This window comes from Vigna radiata, chromosome 7 (assembly GCF_000741045.1).
Source record: "Vigna radiata var. radiata cultivar VC1973A chromosome 7, Vradiata_ver6, whole genome shotgun sequence".
Taxonomy (NCBI): Eukaryota; Viridiplantae; Streptophyta; class Magnoliopsida; order Fabales; family Fabaceae; genus Vigna; species Vigna radiata.
In genome coordinates this window covers 50,326,122-50,345,771 of record NC_028357.1, presented here as the reverse complement: position 1 = coordinate 50,345,771, position 19,650 = coordinate 50,326,122, and the positions used below count along the sequence as shown (strand labels likewise).

The window sequence follows — 19,650 nt, the reverse complement described above, 5'->3', positions numbered from 1 at the left end:
AGCTTTAAATTTGCCCATCCAATCAAAACTAAAAATATAATGTAAACTTGTTTCTGTTCATGGTACCAACCAATCTAATATTTTATTTAAATGGTTATTCAATTGGAAAAATTGATCTGAACTAAGCAAAATTTCTAAACCATTACACAAATTCGTTTTTAAAACACTGATCAACAGGAGTCGTATATGATAAATTAGCATACTAATCATAGGTTGCATACATAATGAAGTTTCAATTATGCTTTCAGGTTACTAAAAGAACCCCAGAAAAAAGCAAACATGTTTACGACTGGTTTACTGCTACAACACAGTCGATGGGAAAATGCCAGACAATTTATTCATATGAAATAACCAGGACTACTTATTTCCTATTAAGCTCGCTCTTCATTTCAGTTCCTCCAAGAAATCAACATTGTCAACCAACACCTACAAAACTCAAACAAAATGAATCATACAACCAAGTACTAATTATTAAAATGATAGAACATTAACAAAAGAGCAGCGCCATATGGAACATATTCAAAGTGTATGACGCTTCACTTTTCTCACATGTCAATAAAGAATTATAATGCCATTGAAGAAAAAAAGACAATAAAAAACTCTTGACACATAATATTGCACCAGACATTTCATACCACGCGCTAAAATTAAACTTGAGGTTAGGAACCTATATAGACTTTAAATCATTTCATAGGCAGAAATTTCAGATCCATTTTTACAGAAAGAGGTGAAGAAAGCAAAGAATGAGAATTAACAAAACATTATTAGGCACTTCTTATTCTAAATTTAGCATCGATTCAGTTTCAATAGCTTGCTAGTCAAAATGAATTCCATCTCTGTGGTAATTGAATTATAAAAGTTGAAACAACATTTTTTAGACCAAAAAGTTAACAGCATAGGAGTTTACCGTTAAACCAACCACTTAAAGGTTTAACATATAATCCATGATTTTAGGTCATGTTAGATGGAATCTAGAACTCCAATCTTCCAACCCTAACATTAAGCTTATATGACACTATGGTATCATCAGACCCTGCAGCAAAACAGGTATTTATATGATTCTACAAGATAACTCATCTAAAGGGAGAGACTCACAGTTTTCCATCCGTCTGGATCTAAAAACGCAGTGATTTTCGTATTCAGGCCAGGAATTGGCCCTGGTTGCCTTGTAATCTTCCCTCCTACCTCTTGTATAACTTGGCTAACTACCTCAGCACTCTTGTATACATCATCAGTACCAATAGCAATCTGTTACATTAGGAACATGAACTTTATCATTAAGAAGTACAGAAACAGAGAAAAGTGTAGAAAAACAGTCTAAGCTCCAACAAAGTCAGATAACACAACCTGTTAACTAACCTGTGCATAGGCATTGCCCTTAGAGTATTCAGTGACACCATAGTTATTTGTCAACTCTAACACAGTTGTCTCATGCTCCTCTCCATACCCAAGCATAACTGCAGTGTACTGTAGGACATGCAAGTTTCAACATGTTGCTAGTTATTAGAATGGCTTACACATGAAAAATGTTCCAGCGAGTAAGTGCATTGCTAAGGAATAATAATAAGAAATTTCACCTTGGACTCAGGCTTATCAACCTTCCTTAAAACCTTCATGCCCAGAGCCTGTGCAATTGATCCCATACGAAAATTTCTTTGGTCAATAAAATGCATTTGATTAATAAAAATTTAAATCACATTTCATCAAATGCAGTTTTATGATTCTATTTTGAGCATCACAAGCAAAAGCTATCAATTGCTACACCAGGTCCTTTTTGGGTAAGTGATCCAAATCTGTTCCATGCAAAATAGAACATCAAGTTTCAGTCTTTCGGTGGTTTCCACAAATTGTAAGCCACAATAACACAGTTAGCTGATTTTCCGGTCTTGAAACTCGCCAATAAAACATGTCAATTCTAAAAAGAACAGTTGAAATAGATAATATGAGCACTTGAAGCTTCAGAAAGAATTTCCATAGAACTAACCAAAAGCTGTAACTTGGGTTTTGGTTCACATTAAGAATGCTTCATGCTGAATTCTGCCGATTGAATACAGTTACACAGCACACAAACTATAAGCAGAATAGATTTTTTGCTTACGCACACAAGAACAGAAGAAATAATTAATGGAAAACTTCTCAAAGTTGACAGACAGTGGATATTCATCCAGTTGTGCCAAAGACAAAGACTGAACCAGTTTTGACTACCACAATAGCACTGGATTATATATGGGGAAAACATGGACAGTTACCTTTTCATAAAACTTAATTGAGCGTTCTAAATCTCCAACACGAAGCATTACTTGACAAAATGGGTCATGGACAGTAGGTCTTTGGATAAATCCAAAAGTGTAACCATCTGGATCCTTCACAAAGGCAATAACAGTAGTCCCACCCTGAACTGGTCCAGGCTCCCTAGTGATGTTTCCTCCCTTGGCTCGGACGAGCTCAACCGATTTGTAAATCTAAAAATTGAAGCAATAAAGAGTTCATTTTATTCACTGTGCATATAGATACTCAAGCTTTTGTAAAGGTCTACTTTGTCTTACATCCTGAGTTGCAATTGCAAAATGTCCAAAGCCATCCCCTATCTCATACGAGGTCACCCCATAATCTGACAATAAGGTGACATTTAAACAGTTAGAAGAACACAAAAGTCCAAGTGTTGCGGCGTGGTGATATTATACTTGTCATGTAGTGCAAACCTAAACAAATGTTAACCCATTGACAAAGGAAAAACATCAAAATTATATCATTGAACCCAAAATATACATTCAATCAGACACCCCGGTACACATGTGCGACAAGGAAAAGATCTGCAGAGTAACATACTATATGTTAATTCAACAACAAAATGGGATTCTTCAGGGCCAAATCCAAGAAAAGCATTGGCATATTTTTCATCCGGGATATCTCTATGCCTTAAAAGCTTCATTCCAAAGCATTCTGTATAAAACCTGAAAGAACCGTGAGGAAATTTTTTAAGCACCCCATAACACAAAGAACGTAACAACCAACAAGAATCCATGTCACAAAAAACCAACTTGATGGTACGATCAAGGTCACCAACACGGTAGACAACATGGAGCATGCGACGGTTATCTTTCTTTGGCCATTCCAACAAGTCAGCCATATTCGGTGTTTGAGTCTGCAACACAAGCCATAAACTTTCAAACACCATCTCCCAAAAAGGTTTTACACTTGCAGTGAATAAAACCCAAACTAAACACCACCACTCTGCGTTAAGAAAAGGTGAATAGATTTGTTTGATTTACTTATTAAACATACATTTTTCGGCATTTTATAAAAGCAAAGTAGAAGGTCCAGATCGGTTTGTTTTATGACTCGACCAAGATGCAAAGTAGTGGAGTACCAAGCTTATGGCATTGCTAGGAGCATAGCAACAAAACCGACAGTAAACTAAACCCACCCAGGTATCAGAAATTATGAAGAAAACAAGAAGAGATTCAAAAGAATTAAACCAAACAAAGTCTTACAAAAGAAGCAAGTAGTCTCAAATCAAACACAAACAACAATCAAAGACATGTCCGAAACATTTGAAGTGACTTACCAGTAGATTGTTCTGGGTCTGTCTCCGTGATTACAGCAGTAGAAGCGCGCCTATATATTATCCACATCAATTGACAAATGACTTAAATTACACTATGAAAAACAATCTACATTTTAATAATATTATTACTTGTATACATTTTAATATATTTGAAATAAAATGATATTATTTTTTATAAATTAATAAAAATAACACTTTCTTACATCTTTAATACAACAATAAATCATTTTATTCTTTTTTTTTTAAAAAGTCCACAAAATGTGTGAAAAAAATATCAAATAATAAATTTTACAAATTAATAAAATTTAAGTGGTAAAATGTGAAACTTTCATTGTCAACATATCATTGTCAACTATAGAAAGCAATTATGGCAACAGTTTTTCTTATTTAATTCTCAACCACTCTGCAAATTATTTTCTTGCACAAGAAGTTCTAGTGCATGATTTGTGACTAAAAATTCAATCAAGATTGTTGATATTTGAATCCAAAACAATTTATTATTTGACACTTTAATTCTCATTTTAAAGATATACTCACAGTAATCTAAACTATTTATCGTCACATAAATCATAATATAAATATGAGTTAGTAATTTATTTCGTCTCTCTGTTTTTGAATTGATTTTAATATCATTTTATTATTTTAAAAGTTAAAGCACAGTAAAACTACTACTTTAGAGTTAATCATTTAAGGTAAAGTACTTTTAAAAATAATTTTGAGTCAATATTTGCATATGAAGAGGAAAAATGAAACTTTTATATTTGAAAAATACATGTTTACGTTTACTAAAAATTGATTATAATGTCACTATAATAATAAAAATATTGGGCATATATTGAATCATTGCATAAAGCATATAAAATATTTTTTCGTTAATTTATAAACTACAAATTATTAATAACTAAAATAGTTTTAAAAAATTATAACTAATCTTTAAATTAGCAAGTCAAATAATTTTTATTATAAATTAGTTTCTAAATTAGTTATTAACATTAATTATTAAAATTTTAGCTATCAAATTAATCTTTAATTAAAAAATTGGTTTTAATGTTTTATATGTTGAGCTAATTATATATACATATATATGCACAATATTTTTAAATGATGTTTTCCTGTAATCATATTGTTAATAAAATATGAATTCTATAATTTAGGGTATGATAATAACAGATATTGATATGGGATGAAATAACAGTATGATGTGTTTATAAAGGAAGATGATATTTTGACACCAATTTTTGACATTATTTTGACACTGCACACGTGTTAAAATGTGGTTGGACAGTTTCAAATTAAAAAAAACTGAAATAAGGGCATATTTGGAAGAAAAAACCAAAATTTCTTTTTCTAATTTGAAATCGTCCAATCACATTTTGACACGTGTGCAGTGTCAAAATGGTGTAAAAAAATTGGTGTCAAAATGTTATTTTCCGTTTATAAATAGATAACTGATCTGAAAAAGATGAAAATAAATGAGTTCCTAGGGAATGAGTACTACAACAGAAGCACGGAAGATGGTCTAAACTATCGAAAGCAGAGGATGTTATTTGTATAAACTAGAGTCGAAACCAACCACTAATTATCAGAAGAATCTGTGAATGTAAAGTGACAGTTGATAACCCTCATCTTAAGGCATTTACAAAAGCCATCAAGGAATCAACATCTCTGTTTTCTGAGGGATACTTTATTGGCCTAGACGAATGCTTTGGGAAAAATATTACTGTAGGGAAGCTTCCTAATTCAAGTTCTCGCCTTGCAAATTCTTTCTGCTCTCCATCCGCTCTAAATTTCCCTACCTTCAACCCTGACCCTTCTAACCTCTGCGCCAATTCAACATAAGATTCCTCCATAGCCTGTTCAAATTCATCATATAAAAAATCTCATTAGATAACAGATATTTCAATTCTACTCACCTTCTTAACGGAATACAACAAGTTGAGTTTACCTGGCAATAGGGGCACCATGGTGCATAAAGCACAACTAGCCATGCTTCTTTCCTGTCCTCCAACTTGCCCAAATTCTCAATTCCTGTCCTGCTCAAGCTAACTACATTCTGGCTGTTGAAAATGTCAGCACCATTTGCATGAGATTGGGATACCCCATTTCCATTCCCTTCATCCTGCTGCTTTAAATTTCCTTTGTGAAGGCCACATTCCTTAGCTTTGGCATCCTCCCACCACCACCTCCCTTCTCTTTCATGTTGTCCAGGTAAAACAGGCCTAGTGCAGGGCTCACACCCAATTGAAACATACCCCTTTGAATGCAAGGAATTCACAGGCACATCCATGGTCCTGAGGAAGTTCCAAATCTCATTGCCCTTCACATTTGCGACCGGATTCCACTTCACCAAGCTTCCAATTCCACCATCCATTCCCTCAAAAACCGGATCTACCTGAACAACCGGTATTTCGGACCTAGTACCAGGTGACTGGTCTTTCCTCTGACCAGTTATCCAAGCTCTGAGACCCTTGAGCGCCCTCCTCAAAGGTCTCACCTTCCTCACCCTGCAACACTCTTGATGACCATCCTCATAGAAAGAGAACAAACCCTTATTCCTCACCAATGCCTGAACCTCAACAGCATCAGGGAACATGTACTCAATGCGGATCCCATAATGCTTCTCAACCGCATCAAACAACTGATAAGTTTCCGGGTTCAGTCTCCCAGTGTCCAGACTGAAAACCCTGAAGGGTCGACCCGTCAACTTTGCATACTCGATCAAAGCAACATCTTCAGCACCACTGCAAAGCATAAATAATAATTAGAATATATAAGTTTTCTTTTTTTACAATTAACGGAATCAGCAACGAGGGTGGTGTTAATTACCTGAATGCAATGGCAATGTCGTGGCCGAATGAGGCGAGGGCTCTATCCATGATTTCAAGAGGTGAGGCATTGTCGAGATCAGTGGCTATCCGTTGAAGATCTTGGTCTTTGGTCTCTGATGACGGAATAATGACGTGGTTGCATTAGCAGTTGCACGTGTGCATGATGAATTCGAAATGAATTGATTTAGAAAACGTACCGGAAGGAACCATGGTCGTTGCTGCTGCTGCGAGAGGAAGAAGGGAATCCTTACGAGGAGGTTGGGCGTTAACGGGCTTTGCGAAACTCTGTCTGATATTAACGGCGGCTCCATTGGGCCTCTCCGAAATGGTGATTGATCCAATTTGCGGAATGTTATTACGGTCTGATGGTGGAAATTTGAAGGAGGAGGGTGTGGAAATTGAACAAGTGAAGGCGAGGGCCATAATGGGAAATAAAATGGAAAATTCTTGTAAGAAATGGTTCAAGAGGAATCCAGTTGCGTTGGTATATATATATAGAACAAGAAACCAAAGCAAAAGCAAATTAAGAAGCTAGCGGACATTAAGGTTCATTGAATATGGTCATCGGTTTTTTTAATGCTTACGTGGCATGCGGGGAATGGATGGTCGGGAGCGTGTGGCCTCATCGCTTCCGTCAGATCTCCCATTCTGATTGAATTCTATCACGTTTTCGTTGACTTCTTCCCTTCTAAAATCATCATCACTTGTAGCTGAATCAACTCATCTATTTATGAGGCTATAGTATTATAACATGTGTTGACTTGGCTACTAATCTACTAATGCCTGCATGTATTCACTTACGTTACGTAAGTATTTTAATAATCAGAATCTAGAGAGAATCAAACTAGAGCACAAAAATTAAACGCTTCATGATTCACCATTATTGTAATAATTTCTAGAGTTCATTTTCTTTTTCTTTTTTAAATACCCAACAAGAAAAACGAAACAAAAAAATGATTAATCAAATCACAATATGCATTAGCTTCAGCCAAATATGTTTCAATTTTGCTCAAGATTAATTAATGATGTCTTAGTTAGCTTGTTTGCTCAAGATTATTTACTATAAGCTGTTATTTCTTGTTTTTCTTCTCTATTATATATATAATAGCTACATTATTCTTAACGTGAAATATAAGAATATTATTGCTTTAGACGTAGAAAAATGAATATATTGAAGAGAAGGATAAAATTAAACAAATAATGTATTTTTAATATTTGGTCTATAATTACTTTTGAGGGTTATATTTGTTATGAAAATTTTCTTATATTGTTTAGTAATAAAATTGTAAGGTATTAAAAATTAAATAAGAAATGAAATAGATTAATTAAAATTCGATAACAATTTTTTTTAAGCTGGATAAGGAATCAAAAGAATGCAGCGACGGTGCACAAGAGAGAAGAAGAAAAAGTTAATTTATTAATAAAAACTTTTATTAAAAAAATTTATATTTACAATTTTGTGAAGTATAGTTTTATAATTTTGAATGGTTTTCAGTGAATAAAAAAAAACAATTTAAAAAGAATGTAATGGAAAATGAATATTGTTGTTGAATAAATAATATCAATAGATGTAATGGGTATTAAAAATAGTATTTATTGATAGATAGTTAGACGATGTGAGAAGGTAGGAGTAGTTAAAAAAAGATGATTAATTACTTAATTAGTCTAAAAAAGGGAAGGATAGGGTTTAAGTGGTTTTAGTTAGTTAAGGAAGGAAGCGAAAAGAGCGGTGAGAAGAAGGGTTGAAAAGAAATGAATGGCTCCTCTGATTGGGTCTCGTGCTGGGTCTCTTGCTCTCTCCATTTCCCACCTCCAATTCATGTCACACCCTCCCTCGTCGTCTCCTTCCTGGACGACGGCGAGTGGCACCCCTCCACGCATCCACCGCCGTATCGCCTCCGTATTCAGCCGCCCCTGGATCAAAACACTTAAACGCTCAAAAACCGCCGACAGACTCTACGAAAAATACCTCCGAGCCTACAAGTGCAAATAAAGCATCACCATGCAATGCACGAGATAACCTTTTTCCTGCATTCCCCCTCATTTTTTGACTAACCAATTCATATTACACAGAAATAATGTCTCAAATCATGCCACCCTTCCAGTTATTGGAACTCAGCATCATTTCGGCTCAGGACCTGGCTCCGGTTGGTCGCACCATGCGAACCTACGCGGTTGCATGGGTCCACCCGGACCGGAAGCTCTCAACATGCGTCGACACGCAGGGCCTCACCAACCCAACGTGGAATGACAAGTTCGTCTTTCGCGTCGACGAGGACTTTCTCTGCTCTGATTCCTCTGCCATCATGATTGAGATCTACGCGCTACATTGGTTCAAGGACATTCACGTCGGCACCGTCCGCGTCCTCGTCGGAAACCTAGCCCCTCCACCCTCGCGCCCCTCCCAGACCAACCGCACCTCGCTCGGCACCCGTTTTGTCGCACTCCAGGTCCGTCGCCCCTCTGGCAGACCCCAGGGGATACTCAACATCGGCTTCACCATCCTCGACGGCTCCATGCACAGCATTCCACTCTACACTCACAACCCCTCCGCCGTTGGCTACCGCCACCTTATGGGAGAGAAGGACGCCTACGACAGCCACAACCATCTTAGCCCCCACGTCCTCGCCGCCGCCAGCCCTAAGCCCGAGCTCCGCCGCACCAAGAGTGACACGAGCTCAGTTGTGGCCTCGGAAGCCGTGGCGCGGAAACACCGAGCCGTGGCTAACCATAACAGAGCGAACTCCAATATTTCGGCATACCAAGTTAACTTGGATAACACGAAGAAAGGAAAGAAGAAGAAGTCGAGGACCGAGAGTAACATCAACGAAGAAACGAGCTCTATGCTCAGTGACAGTGACACGGTTGAGCCCTGGAAGATTAAGAGCGGAAAAGCGAGTCCTCATGATGATGATGATATACTCCACGTGGAGGAGATTTCGCCACTTCAGCACTACCACAACGATGCCGCTTACGAAGATGTTCATAACCAGCACCATGACCACGACGGCCATTCCGACGCGAACTCCGATTCCGACATTAGCATTGGCGAAAACAACTTTGTTACCGACACAATGGAGGAAGAATACGTCCCTGTTAACAACGTTACTTACGAAGTTCGCGCCACCCCAAAACACCAGTTCCGAAACTCTCCAGTGCCACACTATCTAAATTCGCCTGCACCACAGTTTAGGAATTCTCCGGCAAGGCAGCATATGAGCTCACCGGCACCGCAATTTAAGAACTCGCCCGCGCCACAGTATATGAACTCTCCGACATCGCAGTATAAGAATTCTCACGAACCACATTATATGAGCTCTCCGGCGCCGCAGTTTAAGAATTCTCCGGCACCACATTATATGAGCTCTCCAGCTCCGGAATTTAAGAATTCTCCGAAACCGCAGTTTAAGAATTCTCCGGTGCCACAATTTAAGAACTCTCCGGCACCGCAGTACATCAGTTCTCCGGCGCCGCAGTTTAAGAATTTGCAGAATCCGCAGTATATAGCATCTCCAAAGCCGCAATATATGGCATCTCCGAAACCGCAATATTTAGCATCTCCGAAGCCGCAATATTTAGCCTCTCCGAAGCCGCAATATTTAGCCTCTCCGAAGCCGCAATATTTAGCATCTCCGAAGCCACAGTTTCGGAACTCACCGGCGGTGGTGGCGTCGCAGTTCCGGCAGTCGCCGACGGTATCTAAACTCAATCCGTACAGGGGGACGCCGATGCATTCGTACGGGAAGGTGAACGGTGGGATTGAGTACATGACACCGCGAAGGTCAAACTTGGGGAACATGGGACAGATGATGACGGAGTCGGAGCTGGGACCGTCCCCGTCGGAAGTGGCCGCGGCGATAGCGAGAAAGCCAGTAATTGATGAGGGGGAAAACGAGATGGAAGGAGGGTGGAGCTTGGACGGAAGCGTGGAGGGGTTACAGTCGAAATTGGAGAGGTGGCGATCAGACCTGCCACCAGTGATTGATCAGGGCGAGCTCTCTAGCCACCCAACATCAAGCACAAAGACGAGTCGCCACTCCCGGAGGCACACCGACGGTGGTAGTACACCGAGTGGAGGCGGTGGAAGGAGTAGGGGTGGGGGCGGGGGTAAGGGTAAGGGTCGTAGTGGGAGTGGATTGTTCTCATGCTTTAGTAAGATCTGCGGTGTTGAATGCTACGTTGGTTGCGGCAGCGACTCTAAAGGAAAGAAGGGACGCCGCCGCTCTTCCTCCATGGAAGACAATACCAGCAGCCTTCTCTGATGGATCCAAACCCACTACAACAACATGGGAATATTCGTGTGCCTTATTGAAAAATGTTGTTCCCATGTCATCAATACACTCGTTGGAGAATGAGTCTCCATGGATATACATGTCAAGTACTCAAGTCAACCATTTTGTGCTTAAAAAAACATGCTTGAATAAGCATTTATGAGGCAAATTTCAAAAGTTAAATGTACCTAAACTCATTGACAATTCTTGTTTGATAACGTGGGAAATTAACTATAAGCAAAAAAGAGACAAATTGTGATGTAATGTAGCGGATGAATTTCAACAAAAACCCTTACATGTATATCTTGTTCTGTAAACATTATCAATCGTAGCAATTTATTCCCTATAAACATTATTATTATTATATTATTTTATCTAATATATTTTACTATATATGAAATTAACATATGTTTAACCGGATTTTCAAAATCGGTTAATATAATGATTTAAATTTCAAAACCGGATTTGTAATCACTGTCTAGTTGCAGAGTTCTTGTCACTTCTCAAGTGCTCTGTCTGTGTTTGCCTCGCCATCAAAGCTAATTAATTACCTTTCAAAGAGATATGGCCAAATGAAGTTACTCGATTCTCATCAATTATGCCTCGGATCCTAGACAATAGAGTTGTAGGTTAGTCTAGTAAAACTACTGTGTAACGTGGGATATATACATGTACGACAAAATAATGCAAATTATAACTAAAATGACAAACATTAGTTTTGCATTTTATGTTGGTATGGTTAAATAAAGTGTTAGCAATGAAATGGTGATGATCTGATGGAAAATTGACCCGACAAAAGGGTATTTTGCAGAAAATGCAGCAGTGAGTGTGAAGTGGGAAAAGTAAACTCTTAATTTTTTACATTTTTGCTTTGTTGCAAGAACAACTGTTTCAAGTTCAACAGAAACACTGCAACAATCCATTAATACAATAGTCTTTATTATGTTGCTTAGATTTTTGCCATTTTTTAGTTAAAGGTCTATTATTTTGGATCATAGGGTGTGAATATGTGGTTGAGGAACCCGCTGGGGTGAGTTTGCTTTCCCTTTCTTCTTTAAGCAAACATAATGATCGTTAATCTTAATTTATTTATCGTAATTATTATTAAAATCTAAAGCTTCGAAAGTAGGAAATAATTTGAGTGGCGAGTTGGTGGCACAAACTTAACTTTCTTGAGATTAAGCAATGAATAGATTAAGGGGTATTGGACTATTCACAGATTTGACAACGGTGAAAGGTTGTGATGTAGGCTCATGATAATGTATGGTGTAGCAATGCATTAGCACAAGATTCTGTCTTTCTGCTTCAACATGTGTTTTCCATTATGCCATGTATGTGCTCGTGGTAGTTTAATTAACACAGCCAACTGTGTTTCTCTGTTTGCATCCGGAGCAAAACTGTCATTCCTGCTACTTTTCTGAATGTTACTTGTTTTGTTGCTAACAGTGTTTTCACATGTTAAAATCAATAGCAACTCTACTGGTTATATTCACTTGTTCTGTACCTCTCAACTAGATTAAAAAAAGTTAAAATTGTTTAGCTTTTCTCATCCCAATTAAGATGCCAATGCAAAGAAAATTACACTTTTCTTTCTGCTACCCTGTTAAAAGTACATGTTTTACATAATCATTATTCATTTGCATGGTGTAAGAACCTAAGAAATATAATATATTTATATATTAAAAGAGTGGGGTGAAAACTGAATTAAAATAAAAGAGAGAGGTTTTTTATATAAAAAAAGGTACACTTTATAGTTTCTCTCAAGCTTTTAGAAAAGAAGAACTGAAACCTATTTTATTAAGAATGTTCCTCTTTCTAGAACTCCAAACCCTTACTTTCTCTACCTTCGGTCTAGCTTCCTCACTCACTGAGCCATTGCATGTTGGATTAGGTAGTGCTCAAGTGACCGTGGCGCAAAAAGCTTCACAACCATCCGATTGGATTTTCGATTTTCACCGGTAAGTAGTTTTTCCCTTTTATCCGTTGTTTCTAGAACCTAGGGCATTGCTATTTTACTGAATGCATGCCACTAGAAGCGTTCTACTTCAAATTTGTGATAATTTCTAGTCTAAAAAACTAATTCTATTACCATTGGGTGATTTATAGGGTGTCTTTGAAATTTGCTGTGAGGAGCACTGTTTAGAGAGTTCCCGTCAAGTTAAACTATGAAACTTTCCAAGTAAGGGGAGCTGAGTTTTCTTTTTATTTATGCCATGTGAAATCCTTGTATGCATGAGATGGGTTTTGTGGAAATTGTGAAAGAATGTCTGTGTTTAATTATTTTTTTCACACTATTTTAATTATTGTGTCTGCACAAGAAAACCTTGATGTTTGGTTCTGTTCTGGATGTTGTATTTGTTGTAAAAAAGGCTTGTTGTTAGCTGTTATAAATTCTGCAAATTCTTTGTTGTGTTAAAAATAAAATTCTGCAGAAAAAATGGTTGTTGTTTTACTCTGTTTCTGTCATGAAAAATACTGTTGTTTTATAAAGTTTCTGCACCAGAAAATGTTGCTGTTTGAATGAAAATATTGTATCAAAAACTTGTTGTTAGCTGATTGAACGAAAATGCTGTTTGAAATTTTAAATTTTTGCTGTTTTTGGGTTAAAAGTCTGCAGAATATATTTGTTGTAATTGCTATAAAAAAGAGGGTTAAATATGTTTTTAGTCCCTGTATTTTGGGGCGATTTTGATTTTAGTCCATTTTCAAGGTACAATTTAGTCTTTCAACTTTAGAAAACTCTGGTTTTAGTCTTTTTTACCAAATTTTTTTAACTTTATTTGTTGTTTCAAGCGCGTTTCTCAGTTAACATTGAAGAAAAAATGTGTCAAACAGTGTAAACAATCTAAATGCTATAATGAAACGTGCTTGAAACAACAAATAAAGTTAAAAAAATTTGGTAAAAAGGACTAAAACCAGAGTTAACTGAGAAACGCGTTTGAAACAACAAATAAAGTTAAAAAAAATTGGTAAAAAAAATTAAAACCAGAGTTTTCTAAAGTTGTAGGACTAAATTGTACCTTAGTTTGAAAATGGACTAAAACCAAAATCGCCCAAAAGTATAATGACTAAAAACATATTTAACCCTAAAAAAATAATAAAATATTTGTCGTAATTATCGTAAATATGGCATAATGTACTTGCTGTAATGACCATAAAAATTGTATAAAATGCTTGTTGGTTGCTATTATGATATTGATATAAAGCCTTGCTATCTTGCTGAAAAATAAGATTGATATTAGAAAAGTAAATTGATGATATGATTTATACATTGAATATGAAGAAGGTTGGAAGGTTACGTATGTGGCTGTAAAAATTCTTTTGGCTTTAACACAACGTGGGATTGATAAATAGTATACCATATAATATATTGTACTATGTTATATATATTATATCTTCTGTTTATTTAGTTATTTGATTTTGTATGTTATATAATAATATATTATATAAAGTTGTTATAACTGATATTTGATTGGTATTATTATAATACTATTTGGTGATATTAATTTATGGAATTACAGTGTTGTTTATGTGTTAAATAGATAATGTATAATACTTTTAAAATAAAAATTTTAGATAACTTGCTTTTATATATATATATAAATCCTTTGGAATATACTTAAATATTATATGATAAGAAGTTAAAGGAAATTATGATAGTATAATAACAAGTTTTCTGGATAATCTTTGAACAAACTATAAATAAATAAAGTAATAGTTTTATTGTTGGATGACTTATTTAGTGTTAATTAAATGGTGGTTTAGGTTTTATGATGATATTATATATTTAATTAAATTAATTTTATTTGTGAGGATGTATTATTTCACAATAAATTATAGAGTTATGTAGTATGATCGAGATAACATGACAATATTGTCTATTTGAGAGAGTTTTCGGTTTGGTGTTATGTTTTTTGACTGCTTTGGTGAATGTACGTTTATATACTTGAATTGGATGACTTGATTGAGGATGAACTGAACATCTCAGGGAGAGATGACTGTATGTGATGTTAGGAGGGTTGTTGTTGTTTGTATAAGGTCGGGAGCTTTGAAATGGTCTGTCTATCCCTACACTTAAAGCATTGTTCATACTCATATAGAAGAGAACAATGTGAGTGGTGAGAGTAGAGGGAGGTCCTCGTCTATAGTCTTGGAGTTTAGACATAGACAGATTGGGGGATTCACCTTGCATAATGTTGGGGATGGACCCCCTGAACTATGCAAGTGCAAAGACGACCAATAGCTAGACAATTATACCAAATCCAGATGAGTCGTGTCGTGTAATTTGATGCATGGTGTGTTTGGTACACTTTGCTTGTTCTTCTTATGTGTAATTAAGCATGATGATCTTTATTGATTGTACCATGTTATAATGTTTGTTTACCTAGCTCACCCTTACTTTTATGTTGTATGTTGCTTGGATATGTTTCTCTTGCGATGATCGTCCACTTGGATGGGAGCAGATGTTCTTAAGGAGATTCCAGTGAAGCAAGTGTTAGAAGACGCTGACGTTGTAGTTTAGATTACTAGGATTCCTTATTTTAATTCGGTTTGGTGTTATTTTGAGATACTCTAACTGTTAAGTTTTAAATTCTGCCCTTTTTTGAATGACTGTTACGCCTATATTATATAATTAAGGTTATTATATATTTGGAATGTCACACATGGAATGGAGGGTTCGCCTCCTTGTCTGAATAATCCTATGCTATTAGGCTTTGATAGTTAAATAATCTCCTAGAATAGTAAGAAGCATTCTTAAGTTAATGATTTTATTCCTTGATTATGTAATAATATAAGTCATAAAAAAGCTCATCCTTTATCTCTATATCAACATATATTTATAAACTTTATAACGGAATTATAAATATGAGTTATTAATTATCAATTAATAACTTTTTATTATTTTTATTAATTATTAGTTAATAATTTTATTATTCTCCTTAATTATCTATTAATGATTATTATTATTTAAAATAATTATCAATTAATTAATGTTTTTAATTGGTTAATTATTTCATTTTTGGATAATCAACAGTTGAATCCTTGACTAACCGGGTCATACCTTTGAAAACATTACGGCATAGAAATTTAGAACAGATTTTAAAGTTATTGAGCGGCAACACATGTTTAGAACAAAAAGAAATGGGAGCAAAGCCACTGTCTTGCACCAATGAACTGTTGAATTACAGTTTTACCCAATTTTTTCAAGTTTATACTCTGACAGAAAGCCTAGCCCCTTTCCCAAATTAAGTCCGTGAGGTGTCTTTTCTGTTAATCCAAAACATATTTCAACTTTGTATGGGTGAAGGACATGGAACAAAGAAATAGTTTCAAAATTTAAAAGCCCTTTCCTAGCTTCTCTTTATTGAAGAGTAAAGAGAAGTATATAATATAGGGTTGTAGTTGAAGGGCATTTTAGAGAAAGGAGCAGAATCTGAAAAGGGAGAGAAAAGAATAGTTTGCAGTAAAGTGTGAGAAGAGAGTGAAGTAAGTTCAACAAACTAACATCTCCATATCTCTCCTCGATTCGTCAATCCCTCTTCTCCACATTTTCTTCTTCTCTTCACGCACCAACACAACACAACACAACAAAATTCCACCTACCTTAAATACTAAATAATATTTAAGTAAGTAATAATAATAACAATCTTTTGATGAGATAATGCAAGGATTTGCAGCTGAAGCAGAATCAGAAGCAGGGGAGGAGGAAGTCAAGTTCACCCTCCTTTTCAATGGCAAACTCTAAGCTCCTTTTTCTCATTCACATCATCTTCCTCTCTTTCTCCGCCTTCGGTAACCGACAAACTCCCAAACTCTTCAAAAATTCTCCAACTTCACCGCTAATTAACTTGTTTTCAATTTGCATTGCAGCTCAAGCAGAACCACTACATTCCCTGCTCAAGTACCAAAATCAAGAGGAAGAGGAAAAGCTTCCATTCGTCGGCGTCAACATCGGCACTGACGTCTCCAACCTTCCACCTGCCTCCGACCTCGTCGCCTTCCTTCAACTGCAGAAGATAACGCACGTGCGAATCTACGATGCCAACCCGGACATCCTCAAAGCCTTGTCGGGGACAAAGATTCGGGTCATTATCAGCGTCCCCAACAACCAGCTCCTCGCCATTGGCTCCTCCAACTCCACCGCAGCTTCCTGGATCGACCGAAACGTCGTCGCTTACTATCCCCAAACCCTAATCGCCGGAATTTCCGTCGGTGACGAGGTTCTCACCACCGTCCCCTCCTCCGCCCCCCTCATTCTCCCCGCCGTTCAGTCCCTCTACAACGCCCTCGTCGCTTCCAACCTCCACCAGCAAATCAAGGTCTCAACCCCTCATGCCGCCTCCATCATTCTCGACCCTTTCCCTCCCTCTCAGGCTTACTTCAACCAAACCCTCGTCTCCTTCATTCTCCCTCTCCTTCAGTTCCTCTCCCGCACCGGTTCCCCTCTCATGATGAACCTCTACCCCTACTACGTCTTCATGCAGAACAAGGGCGTGGTTCCTCTCGACAATGCCCTCTTCAAACCCCTCACTCCTAACAAGGAAATGGTCGATCCCAACACCTTGCTTCACTACACCAATGTGCTCGATGCCATGATCGACGCCGCCTATTTCTCCATGAAGAACCTCAACATCACCGATGTTGTTGTTCTTGTCACCGAAACTGGGTGGCCTGCCAAGGGTGACTCTAAGGAGCCTTATGCCACCAGGGACAATGCCGATACCTACAATTCCAACTTGATTCGGCACGTGTTTGATCGCAGTGGATCCCCTTTGCATCCAGAAACTACTTCCAGTGTGTTTATCTACGAACTCTTTAATGAAGACTTGAGGGCTCCACCGGTGTCGGAGGCCAACTGGGGTTTGTTTTACGGGAACTCTACGCCGGCGTATCTGCTTCATGTGTCCGGAATTGGGACCTTTTTGGCGAACGATACCACCAATCAGACATACTGCATTGCCATGGATGGGTTTGATTCGAAGACGTTGCAGGCTGCGCTGGATTGGGCTTGTGGACCTGGAAGGGCCAATTGTTCGGAGATTCAGCCTGGGGAGAGTTGCTACCAGCCTAATACTGTGAAGAACCATGCTTCGTATGCGTTTGATAGCTATTACCAGAAAGAAGGCAAGTCTCAAGGAACTTGTGACTTCAATGGGGTGGCTATGATCACCACCACCGATCCCAGTAAGTTCAGTTTTTAGTTTTCTCATTGTCATTTTGCTCAATTAAGCTGCAATCGGAAGCAAGATAAACGAGAAATAAATCTTTAGTTAACTTCATTAAATGGGTTGCCGATTTAGAGTAATTATTGTTGGTCTCTCTTGTTTTCTCTAATTAGCATACCTTAAGTTTGTGGCAATGGTGCACAATTAACTGATTAACAATAAAAGGAAAAGTTTTGTGCAACTATTGTGAGATATGTTACTTATTCTTGGTAATTAAAAGTTTAGATGAGAGGTAGTTACAGGAAACTCATTAGGATCATGCCATGACCATTAGTGATTCGAGGGTTTACTGTGCTAGAGACTTTACTCTTTCTGTAATGAAAGTTCATGTAAACGAGTTTTAGGAAGCTGACTATGGTAAATAGCACTTACTGATTAGAGATTTTACTTATGATAAGAAACGGGGAAATGATTTGAAAATAGAGGTGTGGGGAGGTAATGATTCGAGGCACTTTTGTGTGTGGTGCCCACACACTGCAAAATGCCCCCTTTGGTTTGGCATTATTATGTGAAAATTGAAAGAGAAAGGGGGGAGCTGGCAATTGCATTTGCATGGACACTGGTTTGTCTGAGAGCACACTGATTCTCCTGACAAATGCTAGGATTCTGGACCGTGTTTCTAGATTACCTTCATGAAGTTGTAATTTTCGTACTCTCCAATTTTTACAGGGCAATTTCTTACTGTAGTCTTGCTTGCTAGCTCCACCAAGTAGTACTTTTGAGATATTATCAGTGCAGAATGGGCTCCACAGTTTTGTGTTTTTTTCTCTTTGTTGTCTGTTTCCAGGTATAATATAACACTTGTGATTAATATGCTTTTTTTTTTCTTTTATGTGGGGAATACCCTTGCAGGTCACGGGAGCTGTATATTTCCTGGAAGGTAAGAAACAATATCTGCCCAGTTTCCGTATTGTGTTTTCTAGATATCTTTGTTATGCTCAAAATCTGAACATTTTGTTATTTTTTAAAGAACCTGCTGCATCTTTACCCAGTTGTGATTGATTACCTGTTATTTCATGTGATGCAGTAAAAGAGTGAGCAACAAAACAAAGGAGGTGGTGAACTCCACCGTGTCAAGCAGTGCAGGGGAAAAGTTTAGGCTCAGCATTAAAATAAATGCAATTCACAACGTTTTGCTCATTTTCTTGGCTGCATGTCTCCCCACTGTGTTGTTGATCCTTTTATGAGCTGCAAATAATTCAATTTTTTGTTCTTTTGGGAATTTTGAATTTCATTAAGTTAAGGATAAGGTCATAAGAGGAAAGGAATAATGTATGTTCTGTAGGTCTAAATTTCTAGGGTTTATTAGATGCTTCCTTTCATTAGAAAGTAGCGTTGATTATTTTTCGTGGGGGGCTCTTGTAATTAACGTACGTATTTCTTAATCAATTTGTTTACAATGTCGTCACCATTATCTGTGTCTGAGCCCAATATTTTGAGTATTATTTTTAGCTGACGAGTCCCTTTTCTTATTCAAATTAGCTTTCTGATTTCTCAATAAACATTTATCTGAATATTTATATACCAAATACCTAACAATTTTAATTTATTTTCACCCAGTGCAGAATTAGTTTTGAAAGGTAGCTGTCTGGCTGAAAATGTATTCTTTTTTAATAATAAAAAAAAAAGTAGCAGTTCTCCTCAGGCCAACCATTTTTCACTTTTGAGAACATGGTGCCGACATTTTCTTCTTCCAAGTTAAAACGTGCTTTAAAGTTATGGAATACACGTACACAATTAATTGAATACTCTAATAA

At 37.0% G+C, this 19,650-nt stretch overlaps 4 protein-coding genes across 6 annotated transcripts; 2 read left to right on the top strand and 2 right to left on the bottom strand.

Annotated features, from left to right (window-relative positions):
• Nucleotides 1–155: 155 nt before the first annotated feature.
• On the bottom strand, nucleotides 156–3,660 carry LOC106769464 (lactoylglutathione lyase GLX1). 3 transcript variants are annotated; one of them, XM_014655090.2, is made up of 9 exons: nucleotides 3,569–3,660; nucleotides 3,042–3,145; nucleotides 2,830–2,954; nucleotides 2,547–2,611; nucleotides 2,250–2,462; nucleotides 1,578–1,625; nucleotides 1,360–1,467; nucleotides 1,096–1,248; nucleotides 156–426 (listed from the first exon to the last, which is right to left on the bottom strand). In XM_014655090.2, exons 2-9 carry the CDS (start codon nucleotides 3,128–3,130, stop codon nucleotides 385–387), a joined length of 843 nt encoding a protein of 280 aa, XP_014510576.1. In that variant the 5' UTR covers nucleotides 3,131–3,145; nucleotides 3,569–3,660; the 3' UTR covers nucleotides 156–384. The 3 variants fall into 3 exon arrangements, with proteins under 3 accessions (XP_014510576.1, XP_014510578.1, XP_014510575.1); XM_014655092.2 differs by lacking the exon at nucleotides 3,569–3,660 and adding an exon at nucleotides 3,495–3,515; XM_014655089.2 differs by lacking the exon at nucleotides 3,569–3,660 and adding an exon at nucleotides 3,286–3,312.
• Nucleotides 3,661–5,093: 1,433 nt separating this feature from the next.
• Nucleotides 5,094–6,853, bottom strand: LOC106766568 (5'-adenylylsulfate reductase 3, chloroplastic). Its single transcript, XM_014651289.2, has 4 exons — nucleotides 6,594–6,853; nucleotides 6,395–6,509; nucleotides 5,514–6,309; nucleotides 5,094–5,421 (listed from the first exon to the last, which is right to left on the bottom strand). The coding sequence occupies exons 1-4, from the start codon at nucleotides 6,817–6,819 to the stop codon at nucleotides 5,191–5,193; spliced, it is 1,368 nt and encodes a 455-aa protein (XP_014506775.1). The 5' UTR covers nucleotides 6,820–6,853; the 3' UTR covers nucleotides 5,094–5,190.
• Nucleotides 6,854–8,039: 1,186 nt separating this feature from the next.
• LOC106766567 (pinin-like) lies at nucleotides 8,040–10,668 on the top strand. Its single transcript, XM_014651288.2, has 2 exons — nucleotides 8,040–9,855; nucleotides 9,976–10,668. The coding sequence occupies exons 1-2, from the start codon at nucleotides 8,475–8,477 to the stop codon at nucleotides 10,656–10,658; spliced, it is 2,064 nt and encodes a 687-aa protein (XP_014506774.1). The 5' UTR covers nucleotides 8,040–8,474; the 3' UTR covers nucleotides 10,659–10,668.
• Nucleotides 10,669–16,055: 5,387 nt separating this feature from the next.
• Nucleotides 16,056–19,307, top strand: LOC106769555 (glucan endo-1,3-beta-glucosidase 1). Its single transcript, XM_014655221.2, has 5 exons — nucleotides 16,056–16,154; nucleotides 16,337–16,460; nucleotides 16,539–17,852; nucleotides 18,746–18,773; nucleotides 18,921–19,307. The coding sequence occupies exons 2-5, from the start codon at nucleotides 16,400–16,402 to the stop codon at nucleotides 19,078–19,080; spliced, it is 1,563 nt and encodes a 520-aa protein (XP_014510707.1). The 5' UTR covers nucleotides 16,056–16,154; nucleotides 16,337–16,399; the 3' UTR covers nucleotides 19,081–19,307.
• Nucleotides 19,308–19,650: the final 343 nt, after the last annotated feature.

Excerpts from the sequence above, each read along its gene's own strand:
- LOC106769464 (XM_014655089.2), bottom strand. Across the intron at positions 2,612-2,829 it reads TGTTGTTGAATTAACATATA|ATTATGGGGTGACCTCGTAT; the intron begins GTATGTTACTCT and ends CCTTATTGTCAG. Across the intron at positions 427-1,095 it reads ATCCAGACGGATGGAAAACT|GTGTTGGTTGACAATGTTGA; the intron begins GTGAGTCTCTCC and ends TGAGTTTTGTAG.
- LOC106766568 (XM_014651289.2), bottom strand. The coding sequence starts at position 6,819 with ATGGCCCTCGCCTTCACTTGTTCAATTTCCACACCCTCCTCCTTCAAA. Across the intron at positions 6,310-6,394 it reads GACATTGCCATTGCATTCAG|TGGTGCTGAAGATGTTGCTT; the intron begins GTAATTAACACC and ends TATGCTTTGCAG. Across the intron at positions 5,422-5,513 it reads CATGGTGCCCCTATTGCCAG|GCTATGGAGGAATCTTATGT; the intron begins GTAAACTCAACT and ends GAATTTGAACAG.
- LOC106766567 (XM_014651288.2), top strand. The coding sequence starts at position 8,475 with ATGTCTCAAATCATGCCACCCTTCCAGTTATTGGAACTCAGCATCATT. Across the intron at positions 9,856-9,975 it reads TCCGGCACCGCAGTACATCA|CCTCTCCGAAGCCGCAATAT; the intron begins GTTCTCCGGCGC and ends CGCAATATTTAG.
- LOC106769555 (XM_014655221.2), top strand. The coding sequence starts at position 16,400 with ATGGCAAACTCTAAGCTCCTTTTTCTCATTCACATCATCTTCCTCTCT. Across the intron at positions 16,461-16,538 it reads CCTCTCTTTCTCCGCCTTCG|CTCAAGCAGAACCACTACAT; the intron begins GTAACCGACAAA and ends TTTGCATTGCAG. Across the intron at positions 18,774-18,920 it reads AGCTGTATATTTCCTGGAAG|TAAAAGAGTGAGCAACAAAA; the intron begins GTAAGAAACAAT and ends CATGTGATGCAG.